This window comes from Anser anser (genome assembly GCF_964211835.1).
Source record: "Anser anser genome assembly, chromosome: 12".
NCBI classification, from domain to species: domain Eukaryota; kingdom Metazoa; phylum Chordata; class Aves; order Anseriformes; family Anatidae; genus Anser; species Anser anser.
The window spans coordinates 12,260,751-12,274,217 of record NC_139733.1 but is presented as its reverse complement, the minus strand read 5'-3'; the positions used below and the strand labels follow the sequence as shown (position 1 = coordinate 12,274,217).

Genomic DNA, 13,467 nt, shown 5'->3' with positions numbered 1-13,467 from the left:
ACCTGTGATCATGTGTGAAATAGTTTTAGCAAGAAGCTTTCAGTAAAGGAGGAAGCAGAGTGGCTTAGTAGCTGTTTTTCCTAATTGTTCTTCATTAGCAGCAAAGAATATCAAGCCTTAGGCTGCCTTGATTTTTTTTATTCTGAGTTTGCGGAGCTTCACACAAGTTTCTGTAAAGCTGCTACTTGGTTACTGACACTGTGTGACATCAGTGCTGCATCCTCGCTGCCCCCAGTGCTAAAACTCACATATCCTTGTGTGCTGGCCGAGCTGCTGCGTCATTCCCGCAGCTCGTGCGCATCTTTCCAAATGCGTGCTGGCTGCTGGGTGTTCTCCCCGACAAAGAAGGGGCTTTCAGAAGAAGTGGACGGGGAGGGAGACCGATGACATTTCTGAAACTTCGGTTCGGTATGTGGCTCGGGTGGCCTGCTGTCTCGGTTTCTCTCTCGCTGCTCCTTCTGCCAGCTTTCTGACATGAAACTCCAGCCTTCGCCTGCTTCCTGCCTGGAAAGGTCACGGTTTGAACCGCGGCCAGCAGCGAGCGGCGGTGCTGGCACCCTCCCAGCTGCACAGGGAGATGTGCAGGTGTTCAAACAATGCCTGCTTGTTAGGGGGGCTCGGGCCTGTGAAACCCAGGCCCTTCCAGCTTCATCAAGCCTCCCTGAAGGACGGGTGCTGGCACGCTGAAGGAGAGCGTTTGCCCGCCTGGTGGCAATGTTACACTGCAATTCAAGGCACCGGGTTCTGCAATTTGGAAGAGAGCAGTAAAATAAGCATTAAATCTGTACTGAATGTGTGTTCTCTCTCTCTCTCTTTTTTTTTTTTCTTTTTTCTTCACTTTGCGGCTACACTGATGGGTGTCATACAATGTAAAAAGTTTGGAAACAGAGTTTACCAATGTTTCTTTGTAGGTCCTAGAATAAGGGCCAAGCTTGAGGTGGTTTTAATCTGAGATGCTAAAAACGATCTCTTCCTTTTACAGCGTTTATAAATACTTAGAACATTGTCTAATATTTTTCAAGCCTTCTAAGTGTCAAAGAGGCAGTGTGTTACAGCTACTTAGTCTGCTCAATATTGCTATACAATTTAAGCCTAGATTGAGACAGTCAATGGGATTGGAAAGAAGGCAAGAAAAGAAGCATTTAAAAACAAAATCAATATTCTAAGCTGGGGACCTAATTAGTCAGCTAGACTTTAAGCTGCTGTTTTGTAGCATACGACTGCATGGATCTGCTAAAATTGAAACTCTTCAGCGGGCCAGGTTCTAACAATCCTCTGGCTATTGCTAATGTGATGCTGGCCAAGCTGGCAGTGCTTGGCAGAAAGGAAATACCCTGACAATTGGCACCTCCTTTGGCAGTTGTATGAGAGGGGCTGGAGGCTGAAATGAGCACAGACATGATATACTTTGTCATTGCAGAGCGGGCTGTCAGAGGTGGGATGCCTACTCAGATATTTCTTGTTGGAGAACAAGAAGACTGGGCCAGACAATCTTGCAGCAATATGAATACCTGAGAGCTTAAAATAGGAGCAAATAAAACAGAAGAACAGTTAGGATATAAATTTTTTAAAAGCTATGTTTCAGATCTTTTTGCATTGCCTTAGAGAAAATCAGGATACGCGGCACACGTATCAGCCCAGATTGCCCTTCTCATAGATTAAGGCTGAGGTGGATGGTTCCAAAAACGGTGTGAGCACTGCTGCAGGAGTATTAGCCACCTGAGATGGCTCTTACCCACTTCAGTCCTCAGCATGCCTTTAGCCAGTTGATGTTCTTTCAGCTTTGGTGTGCCTCTTCTGTATACCTGTGGTGTGAAGGGGTATTAAAAAAAAGGCAGCTCCAGGCATTCAGGAGCAGAAAACTTAGTGAGAAGAATATTTTGCGTGATTAACATCATGATGTAAGTGGGAATTGTGTTTTTGTTTAAATTGCTATTTTTTTTTTTTTGCCAGCAGAAGAACAAGGAATCGCAGCTGCTGCATTCCAAAGGGCCGCAGAACCGTTCCTAATGCAGCTAGTGCAAAGGCTCACCCTGGCCACAGGTGTAGTCATTTATATGATGGTTTGGGACTGCAGAGCTCAGCTGTGGAGAGCAGGTGGTGGGAGTGGGGTGAGAAGTGATAGCAATGTGAAGGAGGTGGGGGGAAAAGTAATGCCTAAGGCAGTGAGGAGAGGAAATGTGAAGCTGATCTGCGTTGGTACAGTGTGCCCATGCCTAAGATGAGCACCTCTAAGAATGTTCCTGAGCTCCAGGATTTTGCAGACAACAAATGGTGAGTGTATTATGGTGGTGGTAGTTAAGGTCACAAAGGGGCGTCTGCCGACTGGATTTCCTCAGTAAGACAAAGCCATGAATACCTGTGTGCTGTAGAAATTGATGTTTTGTTTATTGTTGGTATCCCAGACTGGCCTGGTGTTCCCTTTCCCACGTACAAAGTCATCTTTGCTTTCTGTGGCTGTAGAACTTGTGAGGTATGGATATTTGTTTGTTGAAGATATTCGGAAAAGGAACTTAATTCTCTAAGGCTTCTTGAGGATGGAGTTTGAACTGGCAACTTTTTCCTTCTTAAAAAAAAAAAAAAAGGAATACAAATTTATCTTACAATTTAACCAGGCCCCTCTTGCTTTGCATAACCCTTGGCCAGAAGAGAGATTTAGAAAGGGAACATTTTAACTTTCTTAGGTAGGTAGAAAAGATCTGTTTTATTAGCTCAGTTTCTCCTATTGAGTAGTATGGGCTGGGGGAAGCAAGCCAATGTTTGGGTGAAGTCTTATTTAATGATGAGACCCTAGCCTAACACAACTTTCTGCAAGTGATGTGTTGCTGCTATTTTTATTTAGCTTTGAATGCTTGTATCTGTCCTTCTGTAGTGGATAGCTGGAAGTTTGCATGATCCTTTAAACTGTAATGGCGAAGGGTATCTCATTCCAGTTGTATGGCAAATATACCAAAGGGTTTCTGGTTTTATGAAGTGGATTCTCAGCTGTTATTTGCATTGAGTTGCTTGTTTTGCATGGGAGCACCCATTTTGGTGGATGGTGATTATAATTACAGCATGAGAGATATTTTGGCTCTGAAGATGTCAGTCTGAATTTAAAAAAAAAAAATGAAAAAAATTGGGTGGAAAATAAAGCGGTGGTGCAGAGAATGAAGACCGGGATTTGTCTCTGGTCAGCCAGTTGGTCTCTGCAAGAGTCCTGACTCAGATGCGTGTCTGTGCCGTGCCGTTCCTGTACTTGGCTTCCCTTTTCCACTGATGTTGTCTCTTCTTGAAGCATGTGGAAGAAATGCCAACTCTGTAGAAACGGAAACACAGATCCAAACTGCACGCGTGTATGCATATAAAATAGGTGTCTTTTAACCATAACCATGAGCTTCTAATTAATGAAGTAGAAGTAGTGCACTTCATTGTGTCCTTAAGCCTAAAATCAGTGTGTCAGCAGTGAGCTCAAGCCTGTAGTTAAGAAGAGGGTCAGAGAGTTGAGCGGTCCGTGTGCCAGCGTGGTCATGCTTTTCTTTGTTCCCGTGGAATTGCTGAGAGATCACAGCCTCGATGCTATTTCATCTTTGTAGAATATCTGTACTTCTCCAGAGAGCGTTTCCGTTATGCATAGTTCATTAAGCAATGGTCAGAGCTTTGAGTGCCTGCAATTCATCAAGTTTAACACTTTACGTTTACTATAAGAGAAGGCAAGACTGTTTCTCTGTGTTCTCAGTTCTTAAAAGTACTTGCTATAAAGTCAGCTCAAATCTGTGTCATCTGACTAAGCAGAGGTGACAGATTGATGCTGGTGGGGTTCTCAAAGGTGTCATGAAAGAAATAATGAAATTGCCTGTTTTTGACTCAATAAACGCAAAGGCTGTCACGTTGCTGCAGCCCAGGGAGCTTTGTACGAGTATAATGAAGTAAAAATGTCCTGTAGAAACAAGCAGGAGTTACGATCATTTAGCCTGGGCTTCAGCCTTTAAATTGAAAAAGCCAGGTAAAAGCCTCTGTCCTGCTTCAGGCTCTTTGTGTGACCACAGATGGATCTGTAGTGGGAGATGCTTGTGTGAAAGGAATTTGGTTTTGCATCTCTACACTAACAGGAAGATGCTGTTGCGAGGGGATTGGCACAGGGGAACTGGCAAGGGTGCGCTCTGTCTCTGTTACCCTGTGGCTGGCTGTCAGTTAACCTCCCTCTGGCTGCCTGTTAGACTTTTTCTCATGGTGGAATGTGGGGATTTGTTTATGTTAATGCCCTGAGGCATTTGCGTGGGGAGAAATCTTTACAGAAGAGCGGTGCAGTGTACAATGAATCAGTCCTATGGATTTTGCCCTTCCTTTCGCTGAGTGTTATTAATAACACCCCTAAAGCTGTCTGCTGCCTTGAGTGCTGGGCGGCTTTCTGCTGGCACATGGGTTTCCTGGGAAATGTTTCGCAAATACAGCGGGAAGACCCAACTGGATCCCAACTGCCTGTGCTGAGCACAGCCCCGGTGTGCTTATGGGAGGCTAAACTACAGCACGCAGCCTGCACCCTGCTTTCAAAACGCAACCTGCAGGCCTTTGAGAGTCGAGCATGAGGCTGCAAAAGGCTGGGGGCCTGCACAGAGCTGTCTCTTCGTGCTCTCCATCCACCAGTATGCAGTCGCAGGCAGGCACCCCAGGTCGGTAACGCCAGGCTCCAGGAGGATGCTGCCTCGTGCCTTTACCCTGCAGCTCTGATAGGGCAGCTTTGCCTTTCTCTTGTAAAATCCTCTGGCAGGAGACTGGTGTGGTTCTTGCCAAATGCCTCTGTGAGTGGGAGGAGGGCCCAAGGGATTTGGGGAGTAGGATGGGGTGGTTCTGCTCTGCTTGTAGGTGAGGCAGGGTGTCCAGTATCCCTAAAAACTAGTAATATGTCTGAATACTGCTGGAAAGACCTTGCTTTCTGGATTAGACAAAGTAAATTCATCCTCTGAAAAATCTATCCAGAAGGACAGGGCCCTTTAGGAATATACAGTTATCGGTCTCTCTAATCTTAGGTGCCTATCACCTGTATCCAAGTTAGTGCAATATAGATGTCCAGGCGGGCCAGAGCCGTTCAATAACTCTGCTGCTATGGTTCTTTACATTAATACTGAGCTTGAGCACATCACTCCTGCGGTCAGTGGTCGGAAACCCACACGGAGCTCTCGGACTTGGCGAGCATTGGGGATGATAAAAGAAGAGAGAAGCTGAAGCAGGGCTCGGCGTTGCTGCTTGGGACGCACAGAAGGTGTCTCTGGTGCCGGGGGATCGTCCTGGGCCTCTGTGCAGTTAGATTCGTAGGTCTCAATGTCCAACTAAAAATATTTTGGGTTGTCCTATTGTTTGTGATAAAGGGTTGGGCAGAAGTCCATTGATCAGGCAGTGCTTGCTGTCTGTCTCTGTCTGCCCCTCGAGGCAGCCGGCTTGTGGCTGCAGCGACAGGGCAAAGCCGCTTCATACACCGCACTGGCGCTTGGTGGGAGGGAAAAAGGTGTGATAGCAGCGAGTGCGGGCCCTTTTTCAATTCTTGCCGCATGAATATGCGAATTGCTGTGTGGACGTGGAGAGGTGTGTGACGGACTCGGCTGCCTCCCTCTGCTCACGGAGCGGCCCGGCAGGCTTGACAGCACATGGTGTTCAAGCCCAGCATGGGACGTGGTCACAAGGAAGGTGCTGAATTTAAAAATAAATATAATAATAATAAGGGGAAAAAAGAAAAATAAGCCAGTGAAGAGTGAAGGGAATCTCGTTTTTAGAAGAAAGCTCCTGAGTTTCTCAGGACAAGTGAAATATCTTCCAGAGCTGTTGCTTGAGCTAAACTGTCTTGGTTTTCTAATGATGAGAAACAGTGCTAGGTATAATTACAGAGCATAAGGAGAATTGTTATATTTATGAAATAATATTTCTTTTACTGTATCGTTTTAAAAATATGGACTACATTAGAAGTGAAATTGCATTTCATGCGAAGAATCTTGTGCTACAGGAGAAAAGAAATACATTTATCCAGGAGGGAGTAAGATACTGAAAATAAGAAACATAAATATTGATAACATGTATACAGAGAAGGTTATATCTTATGGCTCTGAAATAGAATTTAAATATAGACCTAATAGTGCAGATACACACAACTTTGCTTTAGGAGAACTAGCTGTGAAGAAAAAAGGCAGTGAGATTTCGATACAGACTTATTGTAATGTTGTTAGCAGTGCAGTATTAAAGACTAAATAAAATTGGCTGGCAATAAGCAGGAATTATAGCTGCCTAGTGTTTTAATGTAAATAATGCGGATTGGAATGTTTTAGGGAAAGCTTTTCTCAAATAATGGAATACAGAAGTAATGTGACTGCTTCAAAATTTAACGTGTAAAAGCATTTTATAGTGCTTTCCTGAGTACTATGTTTTAGTTTGGCTTTCCCAGCTTCTGGCACTGCCGTTCTCACTGCTGTGGGGTCTCCTGGCCGGGAGGAGCTGCGGCTGTGTTGGGTATGGGGAGCTCTGGGAAGAAGGGTGCGAGCGGTGCCCCAGGGCAGGGGCCGTGCCGTGGGGATGGTCACAGGCAGGATGGGAGCAGGAGCCCAAGCCCGTGCCTCCCTGCGATCTCTGCAGGCTTTGGGCACGTCTGCCGCGCATATGCGAGACTCATCAGCCAGCCCGTTGCGTGTGGAAGTCATTAACTTCGCCCAGATGGAAAAGCTGCCTCGTGCTCCCGCTCCAAAGGGAGCCTCCGATGGCTTCCTCCTCATGACGAGCGCACGCGGCGGTGGCCCTACCTGCTGGCCTTCTGCCGCTTCCTCCCACGTCCGCTCGGCCCTGCCCCGCTGCTCCCCTCTGTCAGCTCCCATTTGCCATCCCTCACATCTGCGGGGGCCGGGCGCCGGCCCCGTCTGACGGCTCTCACCGTCCGGACGATCAAGGGGAGCTCCAACAATGGGGACGTTGTGGTGCCGAGGGCCCTCTGGCCCTCCTCCCCATAGCGGGGGTCCCGTCCCCGCTGCCTGGTGGTCGTGGGCCGGGTGATGAGGGTCCGGTGCCGTGGCTGAGGTGTAGGGGAGCCTGTGGTGGGCTGGGTTATGACGGCTCTTGGTTAGTGAGGTAAAGGAGGGAAATGCAGCTGCTTGAGGATACGACGGGATAAAAGGGGTGCAGGGTTTGAGGTCCCGTGTGCGTGCTGGTTCAGAAAGCGTGTGGCTGCGGAGGTGTCTCTAATACAAACTGAATGCATGATTTAATTCACAACGTGAAGCAAAACCTCTGTCTGGGGTTTTGATGGATTTGCTTCTGTACTCGGAACACTTTTTTCTTTTCTTTTTCTTCTTTTGCTGGCATCAGCTTCCTAGAAGAGCATTGCCGGGCAGCCTGCTGTGCCCTCTGGGAGTTGCTTGTCTGTCTGGTGCCTTTTCACCTTTCTTCTCTTCCTCTTCATCTCTCTCTGCCTCCTCTGTTCTCTCATAATACACAGCCTTCTGCTAAATGCCATGTCTCTCTTCTGGTTCTCCTCTTGCTCTCTTTGGGATTGCTTCCAGTATACACAGGGATTATTCTCCCTCTCTGGTTGTGCTTTCTGCTGCCTTTTGTTAGACTATTTCTGCCTTTCACTTCCCTGTTCTCTAGATTTTCCTTCCTTAAATCTTTTTTTTTTCTTTCTTTGGTGTGGATTTTCTCTTCTATTCCCTTCTTCCTCCTCTACATGAGATGTCTCTCCTTTATTCATTTAAATAGCATCAGCCTTGCCTTTGTGTAAGGTAAGGCTTGGGCTGCTGTTGCCCTCTGAGATGCTGGGTGCTTGGGCTGCAGGTAGGAATCAAGGGATTTGGGTAATACCCAAAGCAGTCTGTGTGGGTGGTATCTCAGCAGGCAGCTGGAGGTCCTGCCTAGCATGATGGGCAAATAATGCAATGTCTGGCTTTGAGAGCTGGGCTGCTGACCTTGTATGCCCCAAAAGGCCAAATACAATACGTTGGGTTTCATGTCATCCCTCCGAATGGACAGAATGAGTTATGTGTGAGGTCGCTGCAAACTAAGTCTGCTCTTCCAGCTCTCTCCTTGCACTGGTAGAGGTGGGATGGTATCTGCTGACAACCAGTCTGCTGAACCGCCCTTCCAGTTCAGAAGAAGCAATGTTAAACTCTGATCACACAGGTGTGGTGAAAGCAGAGGTGTGGTTTATTTTGCTGGGCAGTCTGGGGTATTTGTTTTTTCCGTGACCCAGGCAGAGCTCAGCACGCAAGAAGTGCTGGCGTTCATCCGCCTGGAAGGAAAACTTGCTGCAGGTGCAGAGGTGCTGTAGCGACTTGACTGAGGGCAGTCTTCCTTCTCGTAAGAAGTGGGAAGTGCTCTGGTGTAGCAGTAAGTGTATTGCGTTGCAAGAGGTGTGATGGCTCTGCTGGATCCCAAATCGGGGCTCACAGCCCCACACATCGTGGTGCTGCTCACTGCAGAGCGAGCCTCCTGAGGGAACACCGTTCTTGACCATTCAAGCCCTGCACTGGTGGTTCAGGAAGACCTCCGCTTTCTGTTCCAGGCTATATTTTTTTCCGGCCTGTGGGGCATTGCTGTGCTCCACAGACAGCTGTGTGTCCCCCCAGAGGTGGCAGTGTCCCGGTGACAGCCGGAGCAGAACAGTTGAAGCACTACGAGGCTGGGCCGCTGTAAAATACTCTTTATCAAAAACAAGCGCTGTGAAGAGTGCTGTAATTCTTCTGACCCCCTCCCTTTTTGTTTTTCCTTTCCCCCTGTAGGAATATATCCGCTATTTAATTAATTTTTTTTAATATCTCTCTCTCTCCAGACTTTTTATTCCAGCCCCACTGCCTGCGATCCCCGCGGGGCAAGGGGGGGCTGAGTGACAGGCTAATAACCTGCTCCGGCTCCCGCTCCGAGCCCAGTGGCAGGTGTCCCGGCGCCCCTATTGAATGCCACCATCCAAAAAAAAAATTATCAACAATCTTCCTTCAACAATGATTTATTATTGCCATAATTTGCCTTGGTACAATGAGCCACGGAGCGTATTTCTGCACCCGGCTGACAGGGGTTTGATGGCTCCAGGTTCCTATTTTATTTAGTCTTGAGCCTAATATGATTTGGATACCCTCGCCCCCTCCCTCCCGTCCCTCTCCTCCCTCCCCACCCAACCTTTTCTCATTTTGTTTTGTTTTCTCCGAGTGTGTGTTTCGCATAACCCTGGGCCGGCTGACAGCGCTTGTAAAAACCAGAAGTCGATCTCGCGGTGGCTTTTCACCATTAATCAAGCTGCCTGGAATTGGAAAGTAACACTGACAGGCTTTTATCTTGGCGAGAAGGAGGATGGCAGATGTATTTTATGGTGGATGAGCCTTCACGGCTTCTATTAGACGGGGACTTCAGCGGTACAAGGTGGTGCTTTGGGGGAGGAGGAGAGGCTGGGGGAAGGAGGGGAGCGAGGGGGAGGAGAAGGCGAGGAGCAGCCTATAGATAAATAGATCCGTCAGTCAGGCGATGTGGGGGTCTCCAGGCGGCCAGCCATTGTAGGTGACAGAAAAGGCAATCAAAGACAAAACAAATCAAAAGGTACATCTTATCAGCAGCAGGCCAGCTGGACTTCCACCGCACTCGGAGGCCCCGCGGAGGGCAGGAGAAATTAATCGTGCTGTCGAGGCCAGAGAAATTGTCGCCGCGGAAGGTCCAAGTTCAGGCGAGCGGAGGTGGCCGGCGTGAAAGGGAGAGGGAGAGCTGGGGGAGAGGAGCGAGGACACGAGTGCCGCCGTCCTGCCACGCTCCCCCGGCCGCCGCCGCGGCTCCTGACAAGCGCATTCATCGTGCGATGATAGCTCGGCACCTATGATTGGTACCTTTAATAATATAGCCCTCGCTCAGCTGTCACCCTGAAAGAACAATTTTTTTTTTTCCCTCCCGCTCTCCCCGATGCAAAGATACATCCGTAATGAGAAGGGTGACGGAAAGTGGGAGCGCGGGGAGCTGGGGAAAGTTTGGAAGAACATTAATCACAAAGTGAAGCTGGAGGTGATGCCGGCCGTGCTGGCAGGAGAGGGGAGCGTGCTGCGGGTCTGGAGCTCCTTCGTGTTCCCCACCTTCTCCTGATGGTCTCAGGGGATGGGGAGCCTCCTCCCAGCCTGGAGAGGAGCAGCCCTGGGAGCCCTCTCCTCCTGTGCAGCAGGGCAGGGGGCGACGGGAGGCAGCCCCGCACAGGAAGTCCTTGGTGTAAAGCCAGCACAGCTCTTGCGTGAGATGGATTTGCATCAGAGCGAGCGCAGAGGAGCAGCCTTTTTGCCTCCTCAGCCCACAGAAGGAAATGTGGTTACAAGTCCTGAGAGTTTCCCTGCAGCAGAGATCCTGCTCTGGGCAGTGTGACTCTGGCCTTTGGATCCAGCCAGCCCCATCCCTTTCCTCAGCAGCTCTGTGCAGCCTCGTTCCCCCAAAGGAGTTTTGCCTTCCTGGGCACGATGCCCTCCTCTCCAGTGTGCAGAGCTGCCCATCATGCACTTAAGGCTCCTTCTGTGTGGAAGGTGTGTGTGTGTTAGCCCAAAGCCCCAGGTATGGGCTCAGTGGCAGCATGGCGATGCTCCCACATGGGCACCTGCCCTGCATCAGGAGCAGGAGATGTCCAGGGGCTCCTGAACGCCCATGAAATCGTCCCATTGTTGGTCTCTTCCCCTTCCTCTGCAGTCCCCAGTGCCATCACTCAGGAATCAGCCCCTCCGGGCATTCACATCCATGCTGGGTCAGCCAGGGAAATGCAGGGAATGCAGCATCTCCCACCCTGGTGTGCAGATGCCAGTGGCCCTGTGTCCACGAGACGGGGAGAGCAGCAGGCATGAGATCTGGGGGAGGCATGGAGGGGGCTCTGCTCCATCGCATTTAAGGAACACGTCTATTTTAATTGAAGGGATAAGCAGCGACGTCCTTGAGTGCAGTTTTCTCCTGTGGTTTCCAGCAGCTTTCCAGGCTGCCTGGCTCCGCGCTGCGGTTGTCTGTCCCTCCCTCAGACAAAGCCCTTGGGCTTGAATTCTTTAACATTAGCGTTTGGCAGTTGGTTCTCTTACTCTGCGTATTTGCTCCCTTGTACCTACAACTGATTTGCTAATCTGCATCTGTTTTTGTTTTTATCCTAATAAAAGCAGGGATTATGAGTAAATCTGGATCAAAGGGGTTTGTCTGTAAAAGCGGGGAGCGCTGGTCTCTGCAGCCCGTCATCCCAAGCCCCGTAGGATCAGGAGGAAAGCAGGGAGGGTTAGACAGTGTCTTGGTAAGAAGTACTTTGTTCTGGATGGCTTTCAAAAATTGAATGGTGATTGCTTTCTGCCTTCTCCACGAAAGCAGATAATTTCTGCAGACAGTAGTTGGCGGCGGCGCAAACCATGTGGCTGTGATAAACGTTGATAATAAGTGGTGGTGAGACCGGTCCTTGAGGAACAGTCCCCTCATCCTCCCAGATAAGTTGAGCCCAGCATGGATGAGGATGGCTCGGCAGGGGGACAGAGCCCTGTCTCCGTGCAGATCTTAGCGAGAAGGCACAGAGGAAGAAATGAGGGCTGGACGGCTGGCTTGGACCCAGGACATCCAGAGCCGTGCACTTAAAGGATGAACCTCTTGTGTATCCCCTGCAGAGATGGCACAGATGCGGTTTTCTGTGCTTAAATGATGAAAAAAAGCCTTTGTCTTGTAGCGCTCTCTGAAGCCTTCAGGCTGGCGTCTCCATGGCCTGGAGCTGTAGGAACAGGGACCTCTGGAACTCCAACGCCTGTGTCCATTTTGAAAGCTAAACAGCCCCAGCCGGGGCTCCGTTGAGGCTTGGGCTCCTTCTAGGCGCTGTCTTGCTTCGGGAAAGCACATACCCAACATCTAAATTCCTTAATTTCTGCTAATCCTACCAACCTCAGCATGGGAATCTATACATCTGAGGCTTTGTTTTGGTAGTGGTATTGGATGCGTCTTCATTGTAAAGTGCCCGTGATCTCTAAAACATAGTTTCCTAGAATCCGTTATTTTGCACAACTTTAACTTAATAACTTAACAGAGTGGTGTGAGGGAGACTGCAGCTCTTTCATGAATAAGCCTCAAAACTGAAGTTCTAGAACATGTGGCGCTGATGTGCGATGTAATCTAAATGCAAGGAAGGTGGGGTTTAACACTAACACACTACTTGCAGCTTGGGCAGGTGTAGTGGTGGGGATGCCCAGTGATCTGAGTCAAAAATGGACAAACTGAAGTTACACCAAGTCTGTCCTTCAATCTACGTAGATCTGCAGCAGCCTCATGACAAGTGAAGCCTGTGTTCACTTAGTAATGCAAATTTGGTCAGTTGTAAACCAAAACAGATTTCCAAGAGCTTTCTGGGACTGCGGCTGGTCTTTTGCTAATTCTGACTGAAGTACTGCACCGAGGAATTGGGCACGGCACCAAGTCCAAGCAGGGAGGTTGTCACCCTTGCCAAGACACTTTTAAACATGAGATGAGGTCATGTTTGCATCGTATTTATGGTTATGGCAGAGCACACATATGTTGCAGTATTTTGATTGCTTTTGCAGATGGGATCAAATTGTCTCTTAATCGCATTAAAGAAATCAGGTTACGAGCTGGCTGCTGTAGCACCATTCCACTAAGATGATTATGAACAATTTGGTCCTGTCTGCAAACATCTTAATGAAATGGGGAAACTACTCAACACAGTTGATTTTTGCAACGTAGAAATGACTCAGTGTTTGCTCTTACCACCAGACACCACCAATCTTCCGGCTCTTACAGCTTCTCAGAGCACTGAGGGTCAGAGTACAGCAAACCCCTTCCACCCGTGCCGTGTGCTGATGCACACAGAGCTCTTCCTCTGCTCACAGCAGAGCCCTCGAGCCCTGTCCCGGCTCCTGGGCATCGGTGGGGCTGAGGGACGTCAAGCGATGGTCCCTGCGCCTCCCTGGCTCTTCGCGTGGCAGGAACAGAAAGGCACACGGCGTTACTACCACTGCTGCAGGCACACTAGCCCCATGGGGTGTTTCCAATCCCACTCTCCCCGCCGGAGAGGGGCAGTAATTCCGTGTGACACAACAGGATATAATTTCACTGTGCTTGAGTTTTTCTTGGCCCAGCCTGAAATACTTTGGGTGGCTGGAGCTCTCACCTGCCTTCCCTCTCCAGCACAGACCTGAGCTTTTGCTCTCTGTATTTGACACCTATATACTGTCTTTGTAAAGATTGGAAGCTTTCCAGGACAAAAACAATCTCTTGCAGCATTGGTGCAGAGATCCTAGTCTGTGGAGCCATGTGCCCACCTCGGACTTCCATCCATAACCATGAAACAAACCAAGGGAATGGCTGGGCTGGACACAAGGTTACTAGATGGCCTTTTTTTTTTTTTTTTTCCCACATGCTTCATCTTTTCACAATGCTCTGAGGCTCAGATGAGTTTCCTAAATGTAGGTGATGAGGTTAGATATGTCACTGGGCCAAATAAAATCTGTTGTATGGTCTGAGATGACAACG

The 13,467-nt window shown here is 48.9% G+C and overlaps 1 protein-coding gene across 1 annotated transcript in view; it reads left to right on the top strand.

The window, feature by feature from the left end:
- Window positions 1-2,222: 2,222 nt before the first annotated feature.
- The window catches only part of EEFSEC (eukaryotic elongation factor, selenocysteine-tRNA specific), a 163,727-nt gene continuing 152,482 nt past the window's right edge, over window positions 2,223-13,467 (top strand). Inside the window, exon 1 of the mRNA XM_083795375.1 lies at window positions 2,223-2,274. Within this exon, the coding sequence (XP_083651501.1) occupies window positions 2,238-2,274 (37 nt within the window). The 5' untranslated portion in view covers window positions 2,223-2,237. The remainder of the gene's footprint in view (window positions 2,275-13,467) is intronic.